Consider the following 16479-nt stretch of genomic DNA (forward strand, 5'->3'; position numbering starts at 1 on the left):
GTAACACTGTGTTTGAATATGGCAAAAGAAGAGACTACTATGTATTGGAGATGAGGAGGTGGTGTCATGAGACTCTGGTTCTGACCTCGTGAAGAAAGAGCGGCCTGTTCTCTCCTGACGAGCGGCGGCAATCAGCAGGTCCGGGCCGCCGTCCAATCAGAAGGCAGCGGGTCACAGCACGCTCTGAGGGAGGAGGGTCACATGACGGAGGTGAAGTTAAGGTGGACTTGCTGGAGCACATGCACGTCCTGTGACTTCTGCACAGGAAGTCACAGGCTTTTACTTTGAAATTGGAGGAGAAACAGTGTCTTCTGTTGTTAACTTAGGTAGGACTGAAAACTATCACGATACAGGGCTTCTATCTCGGTCGATAATTGTTGATATTTTTTTACGACCCATGGAAAATTAGGAGCATTTTATTGGAAAAGTAACTTCCTGTGATGATAATCCCTCAGCTTTCAAAGCAGAAAGGAAATGTCAACACAAACATGGAAAACAAACAATGTCAATAAAATATTCAAATCACATTGAACACTTAACAATAAGATCTTAAAAATCATGAATATGTAAGAAATGCTTCATAAAGTGTAAGAAAATAGTGCAAAGTGTGAAAATGTAAACATAGAAACCTGAGAAGAACTATTTTCTGCAGCTTTAGTGGCAGGACATAACGCCTGTGTAACATTAATTTGCCCTCTTTTTCTTATTTAACTATGGAAAGTCATTTTTTGCTTTGCAGTAATTTTTTAAACATTATTAAGGTATTGGTCCATACTGATAATTATTTAAATTTTTTTTAGGACTTATGGAAATTGTGGCCCCAAAATGGCCCCAATGTGGCCTCAATGTGGCCCCAATGTGGCCCCAATGTGGCCCCAATGTAACCTCAATGTGGCCCCAACGTGGCCCTAATGGCCCTTGATCCCTCAGGCGCTACTGCATCTCAAACCGACATCAGTGTGTAAAGGATATCACCACATGGTCTCAGGAACACTTCATAAAACCACTGTCAGTAACTACCGTTGGTAAATGCAAGTTAAAACTGTACTATGCAAAGCCAAAGCCATTTATCAACAACACCCAAAAAAGAGCCCTATATATTGACACAAATGCAAATTTCTCATTATAATGTCATACGTAAATATTTTTAAAATGTTTTATTGGGATTCATTTTACTGGTTTCCATAATGTAAATTAATCTAAGAAAAAAAAGACCCCAATATTTTGACACAAATGCAAATTTATTATCAGAATGTCATACACAAAATGTTTTAAAATGTTTTACTGGGATTAATCGTGATTAATCACAGTAAATTAAATGCTTACATAATGTAAATGTATCTAAAAAAAGAAAAAGAAGAGCCCTATATTTTGACACAAATGCAAATTTCTCATTATAATGTCATACGTAAATATTTTCATTTTTTTTTACTGGGATTAATTTTACTTGTTTCCATAATGTAAATTAATCTAAAAAAAAAAAATAACATTTTGACACAAATGTAAATTTATTATCAGAATGTCATACACAAACATTTTTAAAATGTTTTACTGGAATTAATCGTGAAAAATCCCACTATAATACTTGTTTACATAATCTAAATTAATCTCGAAAAAAAAAGAGCCAAATATTTTGACACAAGTGCAAATTTATCATCAGAATGTCATACGTAAATATTTGTTTAATATTTTACTGTGATTAATCATGATTAATCACAGTAAATTTCTAAATTATACAACGTTAATTAATCTAAAAAAAAAGAGCCTAATATATTGACACAAATGCAAATTTCTCATTAAAATGCAATACGCAAACATTTTAAAAATGTTTTACTTGGTTTAATCGTGATTAATCACAGTAAACTACTTGTTTACACCATTTAAATTAACCTAAAAAAAAAGTCCAGTATTTTGACACAAATGCAAATTTCTCATTTGAATGCCATATGCAAACATTTTTTTATGTTTTACTTGCCTTAATCATCATTAATCACAGTAAATTACTTGCTTACATAACATAAATTTATCTCCCCCCCAAAAAAAAGGCCCCATATTTTGACACAAATGCAAATTTATCATCAAAATGTCATACATAACTGTTTTTTTTAAATGTTTTACTGGGATTAATCATCATTAATCACAGTAAATTACTTGCTTACATAACATAAATGTATCTAAAAAAAAAAAAAAGGCCCCATATTTTCACACAAATGCAATTTTCTCATTTTAATGTTTTAGGTTAAAAAAAATAGTGTTTTACTGGGATTAATCATGATTAATCCCAGTAAAATATTTTCTTACATATTCTAAATTAATCTACAATAAAAGAGCCTAATATTTTGACACAAATGCAAATTTATCATCAAAATGTCATACATAACTGTTTTTTTTTATGTTTTACTGGGATTAATCGTGATTAATCAGAGTAAAATACTTACTTATATATTGTAAATTAATCAAAAATAAAGAGCCTAATATTTGGACAGAAATGCAAATTTCTTCATAAAATGTCATATGCAAACATTTAAAAAATGTTTTACTGGGAATAATCACAATTTGACGTAAAATTCAGTGTCCAAGAATAGTTTTCATGATAAAGACGTAAATTGACATCGATAAAGAACTTAAAACGTAATATTCTGGCACCTTATCAAAGTTAAATACAAATTAAATATGTTCTGAATTTTTTTCCACTGAATTTTAAAACACTGTATTTTAACAATAACCATTTTCAAACATGTTCTTTCAATTAAATTGTTAGCACAATTTTGACGGTGTCCAAAAATAACTTTCATGATAAAGATGTAAGTTAACCTCAAAAATAACTTTGGCACCTTATCAAAGTTTTAAAATGGTTTCATGGATTTAAAACAAACTTGAATAGTTTAATAACAACTTTTTGTAGAGGAGCTAACTTACCTGACACACAGACATTTCGGGGAAGCCATGTTGGGACAGTCACGTGACAGTCACGTGACTCCAAACACGTGGACCACAATGTTACGTAGACAAGCGCGATCACGTGACTCCGCCCTTTATGACGTCACAGGCTGGCAAACTTTGATGTTTACCTTTGAATGCACTGTAAATGTTGAAATGTATAAATAGAGGTTTATTTAAAAAAAAGAGTAAGTGAGTTGATATTCTTGGGTGAATGCTGACGAGGGAAGGTTTTATATATATATATATATATATATATATATATATATATATATATATACTTTTATCCCTACTGTGGACGGAAATTAATAAACTTTGGGGTTATGATAAAAGAAAAGAGTAAATAATGTAAATGAATGAAATGTATTGCTTTAAGTACAATGTTGATATTGCACTGTGACTACCATGACTGTTCATGTTGTGCCAGGTGTGTTTAATTATATTTTACAGGTTTGTTTTATTGGTGGTGATTAATTTGTTTCCTCAACATCATTAAGGCCGTTTTTTATGCATAATGTTTATGCTTAGGTTACATAAATAAATGATCATCAAAACATATATATAAATAAAAAGTATCATAAAAAGGGGGGTTTAAAGTCCTACTGAAAGCCACTACTAGCGACCACGCAGTCTGATAGTTTATATATCAATGATGAAATATTAACATTGCAACACATGCCAATACGGCCGCTTTAGTTTACTAAATTGCAATTTTAAATTTCGCGCGAAGTATCCTGCTGAAAATGTCGGTATGTGACGTCACAGATTGTAGCGGACATTTTGATCCCAGCTATAAGTGGTCTGCTTCAATCCGTGTTGCTGAATCTTTTGCAATTTGTTCAATGAATAATGGAGACGTCAAAGAAGAAAGATGTAGGTGTGAAGCGGTGTATTGTGGCCACCTTTGGCAACACAAACACAGCCGGTGTTTCCTTGTTTACATTCAGCTCTTACCGTAGACATGAGCGGAGGGTTTGCGTTGTTCCTCCTGCAGCTGCGGACTCTCCTGCCTCCTCCCCCAAGGCCGCCACTGATTGTTGGATGCTGACACTGTGGAGGGGAAAAAAAAAAAAAAAAAAATCTCAGCTTCGTCAAGAAACGTGGATTCCCACGGAGACACTGGCGGTCACCACACCCGTGGCCACACCTCTCCGACTTTCAGGTACAACCATATTATCTCGCTAAAACACTAGTAACACAATAAGCAGATTTTCCAGAATTATCCTGGTAAATGTGTCTAATAACATCTGAATCGGTACTAGGGACGGCGTGGCCCAGTGGGAGAGTGGCCGTGCGCAACCCGAGGGTCCCTGGTTCAATCCCCACCTAGTACCAACCTCGTCACGTCTGTTGTGTCCTTGAGCAAGACACTTCACCCTTGCTCCTGATGGGTGCTGGTTAGCGCCTTGCATGGCAGCTCCCTCCATCATTGTGTGAATGGGTGAATGTGGAAGTAGTGTCAAAGCGCTTTGAGTGCCTTGAAGGTAGGAAAGCGCTATACAAGTACAACCCATTTATCAGTTAATCGATCCCACTGCCCTCGTCTTTTCTTTTTCTTTTTCTAATCCTTCACTCTAACTTTCCTCATCCACGAATCTTTCATCCTTTCTCAAATTAATGGGAAAATCGTCACTTTCTCGGTCCGAATCGCTCTCGCTGCTGGTGGCCATGATCGTAAACAATGTTCAGTTGTGAGGAGCCCCACAACCCGTGACGCCACGCGCACATCGTCTGCTACTTCCGCTACAGGCAAGGCTTTTTTATCAGCACCAAAAGTTGCCAACTTTATCATGGATGTTCTCTACTAAATGAAGTGAATTAGTGAATTATATTTATATAGCGCTTTTTCTCTAGTGACTCAAAGTGCTTTACATAGTGAAACCCAATATCTAAGTTACATTTAAAGCAGTGTGGGTGGCACTGGGAGCAGGTGGGTAAAGTGTCTTGCCCAAGGACACAACGGCAGTGACTAGGATGGCGGAAGCGGGAATCGAACCTGCAACCCTCAAGTTGCTGGCACGGCCGCTCTACCAACCGAGCTAAATCCATCCATCCATCCATTTTGTACTGCTTATTTCCTTTTGGGGTTGCGGGGGACGCTGGCGCATATCTCAGCTACAATCGGGTGGAAGGCGGCGTACACCCTGGACAAGTCGCCACCTCATCGCAGGGCCAACACAGATCCTTTCAGCAAAAATATGGCGAAATGCTGAAGTCTGACACATAGAATGGAGCTGCTATCCCCGTTTAAATATCCATCCATCCATTTTCTACCGCTTATTCCCTTTCGGGGTCGCGGGGGACGCTGGCGCCTATCTCAGCTACAATCGGGTGGAAGGCGGCGTACACCCTGGACAAGTCGCCACCTCATCGCAGGGCTAACACAGATCCTTTCAGCAAAAATATGGCGAAATGATGAAGTCTGACACATAGAATGGAGCTGCTATCCCCGTTTAAATATCCATCCATCCATTTTCTACCGCTTATTCCCTTTCGGGGTTGCGGGGGACGCTGGCGCCTATCTCAGCTACAATCGGGTGGAAGGCGGCGTACACCCTGGACAAGTCGCCACCTCATCGCAGGGCCAACACAGATCCTTTCAGCAAAAATATGGCGAAATGATGAAGTCTGACACATAGAATGGAGCTGCTATCCCCGTTTAAATATCCATCCATCCATTTTCTACCGCTTATTCCCTTTCGGGGTCGCGGGGTGCGCTGGCGCCTATCTCAGCTACAATCGGGTGGAAGGCGGGGTACACCCTGGACAAGTCGCCATCTCATCGCAGGGCCAACACAGATCCTTTCAGCAAAAATATGGCGAAATGATGAAGTCTGACACATAGAATGGAGCTGCTATCCCCGTTTAAATATCCATCCATCCATTTTCTACCGCTTATTCCCTTTCGGGGTCGCGGGGGACGCTGGCGCCTATCTCAGCTACAATCGGGTGGAAGGCGGCGTACACCCTGGACAAGTCGCCACCTCATCGCAGGGCTAACACAGATCCTTTCAGCAAAAATATGGCGAAATGATGAAGTCTGACACATAGAATGGAGCTGCTATCCCCGTTTAAATATCCATCCATCCATTTTCTACCGCTTATTCCCTTTCGGGGTCGCGGGGGACGCTGGCGCCTATCTCAGCTACAATCGGGTGGAAGGCGGCGTACACCCTGGACAAGTCGCCACCTCATCGCAGGGCCAACACAGATCCTTTCAGCAAAAATATGGCGAAATGATGAAGTCTGACACATAGAATGGAGCTGCTATCCCCGTTTAAATATCCATCCATCCATTTTCTACCGCTTATTCCCTTTCGGGGTCGCGGGGTGCGCTGGCGCCTATCTCAGCTACAATCGGGTGGAAGGCGGGGTACACCCTGGACAAGTCGCCATCTCATCGCAGGGCCAACACAGATCCTTTCAGCAAAAATATGGCGAAATGATGAAGTCTGACACATAGAATGGAGCTGCTATCCCCGTTTAAATATCCATCCATCCATTTTCTACCGCTTATTCCCTTTCGGGGTCGCGGGGTGCGCTGGCGCCTATCTCAGCTACAATCGGGTGGAAGGCGGCGTACACCCTGGACAAGTCGCCACCTCATCGCAGGGCCAACACAGATCCTTTCAGCAAAAATATGGCGAAATGATGAAGTCTGACACATAGAATGGAGCTGCTATCCCCGTTTAAATATCCATCCATCCATTTTCTACCGCTTATTCCCTTTCGGGGTCGCGGGGTGCGCTGGCGCCTATCTCAGCTACAATCGGGTGGAAGGCGGGGTACACCCTGGACAAGTCGCCATCTCATCGCAGGGCCAACACAGATCCTTTCAGCAAAAATATGGCGAAATGCTGAAGTCTGACACATAGAATGGAGCTGCTATCCCCGTTTAAATATCCATCCATCCATTTTCTACCGCTTATTCCCTTTCGGGGTCGCGGGGGACGCTGGCGCCTATCTCAGCTACAATCGGGTGGAAGGCGGGGTACACCCTGGACAAGTCGCCACCTCATCGCAGGGCCAACACAGATCCTTTCAGCAAAAATATGGCGAAATGCTGAAGTCTGACACATAGAATGGAGCTGCTATCCCCGTTTAAATATCCATCCATCCATTTTCTACCGCTTATTCCCTTTCGGGGTCGCGGGGGACGCTGGCGCCTATCTCAGCTACAATCGGGTGGAAGGCGGCGTACACCCTGGACAAGTCGCCACCTCATCGCAGGGCCAACACAGATCCTTTCAGCAAAAATATGGCAATATGGCGAAATGATGAAGTCTGACACATAGAATGGAGCTGCTATCCCCGTTTAAATAATATTTTACAGTTTTTTTTTTATTGGTGGTGATTATTTTGTTTCCTCAACATCATAAAGGTCGTTTTCACAGATGTATAATGTTTATGCTTATGTTAAATAAATAAATGACCATCAAAACATATAAATAAATGAAATTAAAAAAGGAATAAGTTTGAAAAAAAAAAACAATCTTTGAAGGCACGGTCAGACTTTCAAAGCGCGCGCTCGCGGCTCAGGTACAAGACGCGCGCGATGTCGTAAAGCGTTGATTGTCGTAAAGCAGGTGCGGTGCGAGGGGGAGGACATGGAGGACAGGGAGGACAGGAGCGGGGAGGAGGAGGAGAGGAGCGGGGAGGGGATGAGAGAGGAGGTGACTCCGACACTTGGTGTCCACCGGAGGATCATGGCGGATGGTCATGGCCCCAGGTGGAAGCGCAGGAAGCAGGCCAACCCGCGGAGGAACCACGGTGAGTCCAACTTGCCCATGTCCACTTTCTTGTATTTTGCCTACACTTTCCTGCATTTTGAGTCCACTTTACTGCCTTTTGAGTCCACTTTGGAGCCGTCGGTGTGCACTTAGTGCGGGACAAGTGAGGGCGCGGAGGACCGTTACAAGTTAGCGGGGAGGACCGTTACATACACACACACACACACATACATACATACATATATATATATATACCTTACAAAAAGACTCTTTTCTCTCTGTCAGCATGTTTTCTTGCACTCTTATGTCCCTTCAGCAGCCGCCACCTTCGACTTTGAAGTCTTTTGTCGGTCTTTTTCTCCGCCGTTATTTCACTTCAATCCTCCACTTTCATTCCCTCTCCACTCGGACTCTACCTGCTTCTTATCACCTTCTCTTTATTGATCATCCGCGCGGCCGTGTGGACTTTGTGTGTGTTTTACTTTGACATTGTTACGACATTGTTAAACGTGTTGCCCCATCAGGCTAGCCGGCTATGCTAGCTCGCATCAACTTTATTGTCTTTTCGCGGGCTCATCAAAGCGCTCGTTCGCGCCCCGGCGGCGTTCGCGGGTCTCGCCGCGGGAAGGTGGACAAATGACGGCGAATATTGTCATGGTTCGACTCTTCCGGAGCGCGCTGTTTATGTGGACGGCGCGGGGCGACATGACCATATAAGGGCAGAGGCGCTGTGCTCCTTGATTGTGATCATTTGACTTGTCATCATTTGTTGTCTTTTCCTCTTTGTGGCGCACATGCACTTTGCTGTGGGGATGCTTTCATTTACACACACGCACGCACACACACACACACACACACACACACACACACACACATTAAAGCCAAGGTGTTCAAAGTGCGACCCGGGGGCCAATTTTGGCCCGCATGTCATTATTTAATGGCCCTTGACAGATTGTACAAATTTATTCATTATTATTGAGACATGTTAATCAAAAATCAAAAATAACGCATGTGATTTATCTAAAAAAATTATCGCAATAATCTCAAGTGCTTTTTAATTATTTTGACCACACACTCCTTTACCTTTTTTCATTTTTTTCCATTTTTTAATTGTTTGTGTTTTTTCCCCTTTTCTCTCCCTTTTTTCACATTTTTCCTGTTTTTTCTTTTTTTCTTGTTTGTGCTTTTCTTTTTTCTATCTTTTCTTTTTAATTCTCCCTGTTTTTTTCTTTTCCCCCCATTTTCACAGTTTTTTTCTTTTTAAATTTTTTTTTACATTTTCCCTGTTTTTTGTTTTTATAATTGTTCGTGTTTTTTTCCCTTTTCTCTCCCTTTTTCACATTTTTTCCTGTTTTTTCTTTTTTTCTTGTTTGTGCTTTTCTTTTTTCTATCTTTTGTTTTTAATTCTCCCTGTTTTTTTCTTTTCCCCCATTTTCACAATTTTTTTCTTTTTTAAATAGTTTTTTTTACATTTTCCCTGTTTTTTCTTTTTATAATTGTTTGTGTTTTTTTTCTTTTTTCTATCTTTTTTTACATATTCCCTGTTTTCTTTCTTTTATTTTTTGTGATTTTTCTTTTTTTCTGTTTATTCTTTTTCACCCTCTTTCCCTCCACCCCTGCCCCCCTTTTTTAATCTTTATTTTTTTTAAATTCCCCCTTTTTTTCTCATTTCAATCAATTCAAAGAGAGATGACAAATATCACTCCAAAAAACCCTGAGTGGACTTTGAATAATATGGTCAACCATTTTTGAGCAAATACATTCAAAGTTAAAGTAGCAAAGATGTCACACACACACACTAGGTGTGGTGAAATGTGTCCTCTGCATTTGACCCATCCCCTTGTCCACCCCCTGGGAGGTGAGGGGAGCAGTGGGCAGCAGCGGTGCCACGCCTGAGAGTCATTTATGGTGATTTAACCCCCAATTCCAACCCTTGATGCTGAGTGCCAAGCAGGGAGGTAATGGCTCCCATTTTTTTTATAGTCTAGGTGTGACTCGACCGGGGTTTGAACTCACAACCTACCCATCTCAGGGCAGACACTCTAACCACTAGGCCACTGAGTAGGTGTAAAGGAGTAATCTTTATTTTAAAAATCCCCCTTTTTTTTCCTCATTTCAATCAATTCAAAGAGAGACGGCAAATATCACTCCAAAAAACCCTGAGTGGACTTTAAATAATATGGTCAACCATTTTTGAGCAAATACATTCAAGTAAATCATGTAAATGATAAATGATAAATGGGTTGTACTTGTATAGCGCTTTTCTACCTTCAAGGTACTCAAAGCGCTTTGACACTACTTCCACATTCACCCATTCACACAATGATGGAGGGAGCTGCCATGCAAGGCGCTAACCAGCACCCATCAGGAGCAAGGGTGAAGTGTCTTGCTCAGGACACAACGGACGTGACGAGGTTGGTTCTAGGTGGGATTTGAACCAGTGACCATCGGGTTGCGCACGGCCACTCTTCCACTGCGCCACGCCGTCCCTTAAAAAATGTAAAAAATGTTCCTGTATCACAATCCGACCATAAATATGCATCGGTGTCCAAGCATTGGGATCTCGTTTTAAGTTAGTTACACAATCACAAAATGGAGTAAAAACTGTGATTAATCATGATTAATCCAAATTGAAACGTGTGATTAATCTGATTAATAAAGTTAATCCTAGTTATGAGTAGCGATGTCAAATGTCAGAATAATTCCAAATTCAAACACTATGATCCTTCAAAATCAGATTAATGTCAAATTCAAAAGTCTGATTAATCAGGATTAATCACAAGCATCACTAAGTATTACTGGTTTGCAAAATGTCCATTAATTAAAAAAAAAAAGTCCCCAGTGTTTAGTCACAAATGTTATTGTTCAAAAAGAAGGTAAAATAAATGAATCTGCATAAATGATGTGTGATTAATCACGAGAGTTAACTCCCTATTTTTGAGCACCCCTCCAGTTTTAAGACTACACAAACTACAACACAAGGCTAACGTGGAGGTTTTGTTCAGCTAGCTTAGCATACATTGATTTGTGTTCTTTTAGCATCATTAATGCACAGAATGTAGGTTTGGGCAGCCCTGCACCAAAGAAATGTTGAAGATGTCCGTCCTTCATTGCCTTGACTCTTGCTTTTATGCTTGCAAACATCGCAGAAGCAACTGCTGGTTCTCCATCATGTGCTGCGTATTGTGTCGCCCAAAGGAGGCGGTGCGGAAGAAAAGCAAAGTGTCATCAAAGTACAGAATATTACAAGATATACTTCTCCTCCGAACATGCTCTCCATGGACGTGTTAGAATGCTCGTGTTTAATGTGAGTGGATGAAGATTAATGGAGAAGTTATGTAAGGTGGGAGGAAACATGCCAGCGTGTTTATCTGTGTTGTGGAGTCTTTCCGTTGGTGACTTGTCAAAAAGCGACTGGTTGCTCCGCTGTCATCTCGTTATGGGGCGTGTCACGTCTCTGGAGCTTGGGTGTAAATATGTGGACACGCCTCAGATAACGCTGCAGCTATGAAGACTCTTTTTCTCAGTAGCTCCAGAAAGACTTGTGGGTACCTGTGTCCCTTATACACGCTTTACACGGGACTATCGACATATATAAAGTGTGTGACCACACATGATTGTTGTTAGTTTGAACCTCACTCTCATTATTTATAGTCTCTCCAGAAAGACTTGTGTGTACCTGTGTCGCTTATACACGCTTTACACGGGACTATCGACATGTATAAAGTGTGTGACCACACATGATTGTTATTAGTTTGAACCTCACTCTCATTATTTATAGTCTCTCCAGAAAGACTTGTGTGTACCTGTGTCCCTTATACACGCTTTACACGGGACTATCGACATGTATAAAGTGTGTGACCACACATGATTGTTATTAGTTTGAACCTCACTCTCATTATTTCTAGTCCCCCCAGAAAGACTTGTGTGTACTTGTGTCGCTTATACACGCTTTACACGGGACTATCGACATATATAAAGTGTGTGACCACACATGATTGTTGTTAGTTTGAACCTCACTCTCATTATTTCTAGTCCCTCCAGAAAGACTTGTGGGTACCTGTGTCGCTTATACACGCTTTACACGGGACTATCGACATGTATGAAGTGTGTGACCACACATGATTGTTGTTAGTTTGAACCTCACTCTCATTATTTCTAGTCTCTCCAGAAAGACTTGTGGGTACCTGTGTCCCTTATACACGCTTTACACGGGACTATTGACATGTATGAAGTGTGTGACCACACATGATTGTTGTTAGTTTGAACCTCACTCTCATTATTTCTAGTCTCTCCAGAAAGACTTGTGGGTACCTGTGTCGCTTATACACGCTTTACACGGGACTATCGACATATATAAAGTGTGTGACCACACATGATTGTTGTTAGTTTGAACCTCACTCTCATTTCTAGTCTCTCCAGAAAGACTTGTGTGTACCTGTGTCGCTTATACACGCTTTACACGGGACTATTGACATACATAAAGTGTGTGACCACACATGATTGTTGTTAGTTTGAACCTCAGTCTCATTATTTCTAGTCCCTCCAGAAAGACTTGTGTGTACCTGTGTCCCTTATACACGCTTTACACGGGACTATCAACATATATAAAGTGTGTGACCACACATGATTGTTGTTAGTTTGAACCTCACTCTCATTATTTCTAGTCTCTCCAGAAAGACTTGTGTGAACTTGTGTCGCTTATACACGCTTTACACGGGACTATTGACATATATAAAGTGTGTGACCACACATGATTGTTGTTGGTTTGAACCTCACTCATTATTTCTAGTCTCTCCAGAAAGACTTGTGTGTACCTGTGTCGCTTATACACACTTTACACGGGACTATTGACATATATAAAGTGTGTGACCACACATGATCGTTGTTAGTTTGAACCTCACTCTCATTATTTCTAGTCCCCCCAGAAAGACTTGTGTGTACCTGTGTCGCTTATACACACTTTACACGGGACTATCGACATATATAAAGTGTGTGACCACACATGATCGTTGTTAGTTTGAACCTCACTCTCATTATTTCTAGTCTCTCCAGAAAGACTTGTGTGTACCTGTGTCGCTTATACACGCTTTACACGGGACTATCGACATGTATGAAGTGTGTGACCACACATGATTGTTGTTAGTTTGAACCTCACTCATTATTTCTAGTCTCTCCAGAAAGACTTGTGTGTACCTGTGTCGCTTGTACACGCTTTACACGGGACTATCGACATGTATAAAGTGTGTGACCACACATGATTGGTGTTAGTTTGAACCTCACCCTCATTATTTCTAGTCCCCTCCAGAAAGACTTGTGTGTACCTGTGTCCCTTATACACGCTTTACACGGGACTATTGACATATATAAAGTGTGTGACCACACATGATTGTTGTTAGTTTGAACCTCACTCATTATTTCTAGTCTCTCCAGAAAGACTTGTGGGTACCTGTGTCGCTTATACACACTTTACACGGGACTATTGACATGTATAAAGTGTGTGACCACACATGATTGTTGTTAGTTTGAACCTCACTCATTATTTCTAGTCTCTCCAGAAAGACTTGTGTGTACCTGTGTCGCTTATACACGCTTTACACGGGACTATCGACATGTATGAAGTGTGTGACCACACATGATTGTTGTTAGTTTGAACCTCACTCTCATTATTTCTAGTCCCTCCAGAAAGACTTGTGTGAACTTGTGTCCCTTATACACGCTTTACACGGGACTATTGACATGTATGAAGTGTGTGACCACACATGATTGTTGTTAGTTTGAACCTCACTCATTATTTCTAGTCTCTCCAGAAAGACTTGTGGGTACCTGTGTCGCTTATACACGCTTTACACGGGACTATTGACATGTATAAAGTGTGTGACCACACATGATTGTTGTTAGTTTGAACCTCACTCATTCTTTCTAGTCTCTCCAGAAAGACTTGTGTGTACCTGTGTCGCTTATACACGCTTTACATGGGACTATCCACATATATAAAGTGTGTGACCACACATGATTGTTGTTAGTTTGAACCTCACTGATTATTTCTAGTCTCTCCAGAAAGACTTGTGTGTACCTGTGTCGCTTATACACGCTTTACACGGGACTATTGACATGTATAAAGTGTGTGACCACACATGATTGTTGTTAGTTTGAACCTCACTCATTCTTTCTAGTCTCTCCAGAAAGACTTGTGTGTACCTGTGTCCCTTATACACGCTTTACACGGGACTATCCACATATATAAAGTGTGTGACCACACATGATTGTTGTTAGTTTGAACCTCACTCTCATTTCTAGTCTCTCCAGAAAGACTTGTGTGTACCTGTGTCGCTTATACACGCTTTACATGGGACTATCCACATATATAAAGTGTGTGACCACACATGATTGTTGTTAGTTTGAACCTCACTGATTATTTCTAGTCCCTCCAGAAAGACTTGTGGGTACCTGTGTCCCTTATACACGCTTTACACGGGACTATTGACATGTATGAAGTGTGTGACTACACATGATTGTTGTTAGTTTGAACCTCACTCATTATTTCTAGTCTCTCCAGAAAGACTTGTGTGTACCTGTGTCCCTTATACACGCTTTACACGGGACTATCGACATATATAAAGTGTGTGACCACACATGATTGTTGTTTGTTTGAACCTCACTCATTATTTCTAGTCTCTCCAGAAAGACTTGTGTGAACTTGTGTCGCTTATACACGCTTTACACGGGACTATCGACATATATAAAGTGTGTGACCACTAGGAGTGTAACGGTACATGTATTTGTATTGAACCGTTTTGGTACGGGGGTTTCGGTTCGGCACGCGGGCGTACCGATTGAGTTTGAAAGTCTTCACAAGCTGCTCTGCTTTCTGCCTCTTGTCTTAGCAGTGAGCACCCAGCATTTTCCCGCCCACATAACCATCTGATTGGTTACATACAAAGCCAATCAGCAGTGTGTGTTCAGAGCGCATGAAGTCACTGCTTCAGTCGAGCAGATATGAGTTTAGCAGGGGAACAGCGGACATCGTACACTCCCTAAATTATAAAAAACACTTCCAAGTCAACTACTTTCTAAACATCGCTATGAGCCAGTTGACTTTCTAGAAACTTAAACTGCAGCTCAGCTCGCTCGCAGTTCTGGCTTGAGGTGAAGGCTAGTTAGCTTTTAGCGTAACGTTAGCTCATTTTGCTGTGTGTGTGTGTGTGAAGTGAAGTGAAGTGAATTGGATTTATATAGTGCTTTTTCTCTAGTGACTCAAAGCGCTTTACATAGTGAAACCCAATAAGTTACATATAAACCAGTGTGGGTGGCACTGGGAGCAGGTGGGTGAAGTGTCTTGCCCAAGGACACAACGGCAGTGACTAGGATGGTGTAAGCGGGAATCGAACCTGCAACCCTCAAGTTGCTGACACGGCCGCTTTACCAACCGAGCTATACCGCCCCACGTGTGTGTGTGTGTGTGTGTGTGTGTGTGTGTGTGTGTGTTAGGGGCAGCAAAGCCCTGTCTGTCTGTTATTTCATTGAACTCCATGGTGTTCAGGGATGAATAGTCTCTCCTTTTGCTATTGTACTATTTTTCAGCTATAGTTACATTAATCATGAGTAATGTAGCAGCCTAGTTTTGAATGGCAGGGTCCCTGCTATCACATGTTGATACAAATATAACTTTTACATAATAAAAGTCAACTACAGGCTTCCCAAATGCTGTAATAAATTAAGCATGATGAGTTGACTTGAAACTGTTTAATGTTGCACTTTTTATATGTAGAAGAAATGTTTTTTCATTTTATTTAATCAAAGCAACAACTTGAGGCAGTTTAATGTGGTTTAACGTGGACAGAATTATTATAGTGTACCCAATGTTGAAAGGATAAAGCCATTGTTTACAAATTTGGTAAATAAATAACCCAAAAAATTTATATTTTGTTGTTTTCTTACTGTACCGAAAATGAACCGAACCGTGACCTCTAAACCGAGGTACGTACCAAACCGAAATTTTTGTGGACCGTTACACCCCTAGTGACCACACATGATTGTTGTTGGGTTAGAACCTCACTCTCATTATTTCTAGTCTCTCCAGAAAGACTTGTGTGTACCTGTGTCCCATACATACACTTTACACGGGACTATTGACATGTATAAAGTGTGTGACCACACATGATTGTTGTTAGTTTGAACTTAAAGACTTGTGTGTACCTGTGTCCCATATATACACTTTACACGGGACTATTAATATGTATAAAGTGTGTGACCACACATGATTGTTGTTAGTTTGAACTTAGACTTGTGTACCTGTGTCCCATATATACACTTTACACGGGACTATTGACATGTATAAAGTGTGTGACCACACATGATTGTTGTTAGTTTGAACTTAAAGACTTGTGTGTACCTGCGTCCCATACATACACTTTACACGGGACTATTGACATGTATAAAGTGTGTGACCACACTTTGTTGTTACTTTGAACTTCACTCTCATTTTTAGAAATACTAGTGTGCACCTGTGTCCCATATAAGCTGATACACTTTACAAGGGACTATTGGAACTTAAAGTGTGTGATTATGCATGTTTGTTGTGATTTTTTCAACCTTTCCAGGATGACTTGAAGGGAACCCGTGTCCCATATAAGTTGATCCCCTCTACATGGGACTATTGATATTTAAAGTGCGTGATTAGGCATGTTTGTTGTTACTTTGAACCTCCTTTGCATTAACGTCCACACTTCCTTTTACCTCGTGAGGAGGCTTGTGAGCTGTCATGCAACATCAGCATAATGGAATTCCTCTGAAAAGTCCAGTTGTG

At 40.9% G+C, this 16479-nt stretch overlaps 1 protein-coding gene across 3 annotated transcripts in view; it reads left to right on the top strand.

The window, feature by feature from the left end:
• The first annotated feature begins 7539 nt into the window (after positions 1 to 7539).
• Positions 7540 to 16479, top strand: part of zeb1b (zinc finger E-box binding homeobox 1b) — a 162883-nt gene continuing 153943 nt past the window's right edge. For all 3 annotated transcript variants that reach the window (XR_009809735.1, XM_061921211.1, XM_061921212.1), the window contains exon 1: positions 7540 to 7710. Coding sequence is in view for 2 of the 3 variants with exons in the window: in XM_061921211.1 (XP_061777195.1) it covers positions 7548 to 7710 (163 nt within the window). In the remaining variant the exon portion in view is untranslated. The remainder of the gene's footprint in view (positions 7711 to 16479) is intronic.

This window comes from Nerophis ophidion, linkage group LG15, assembly GCF_033978795.1.
Source record: "Nerophis ophidion isolate RoL-2023_Sa linkage group LG15, RoL_Noph_v1.0, whole genome shotgun sequence".
In the NCBI taxonomy this organism is placed as follows: domain Eukaryota; kingdom Metazoa; phylum Chordata; class Actinopteri; order Syngnathiformes; family Syngnathidae; genus Nerophis; species Nerophis ophidion.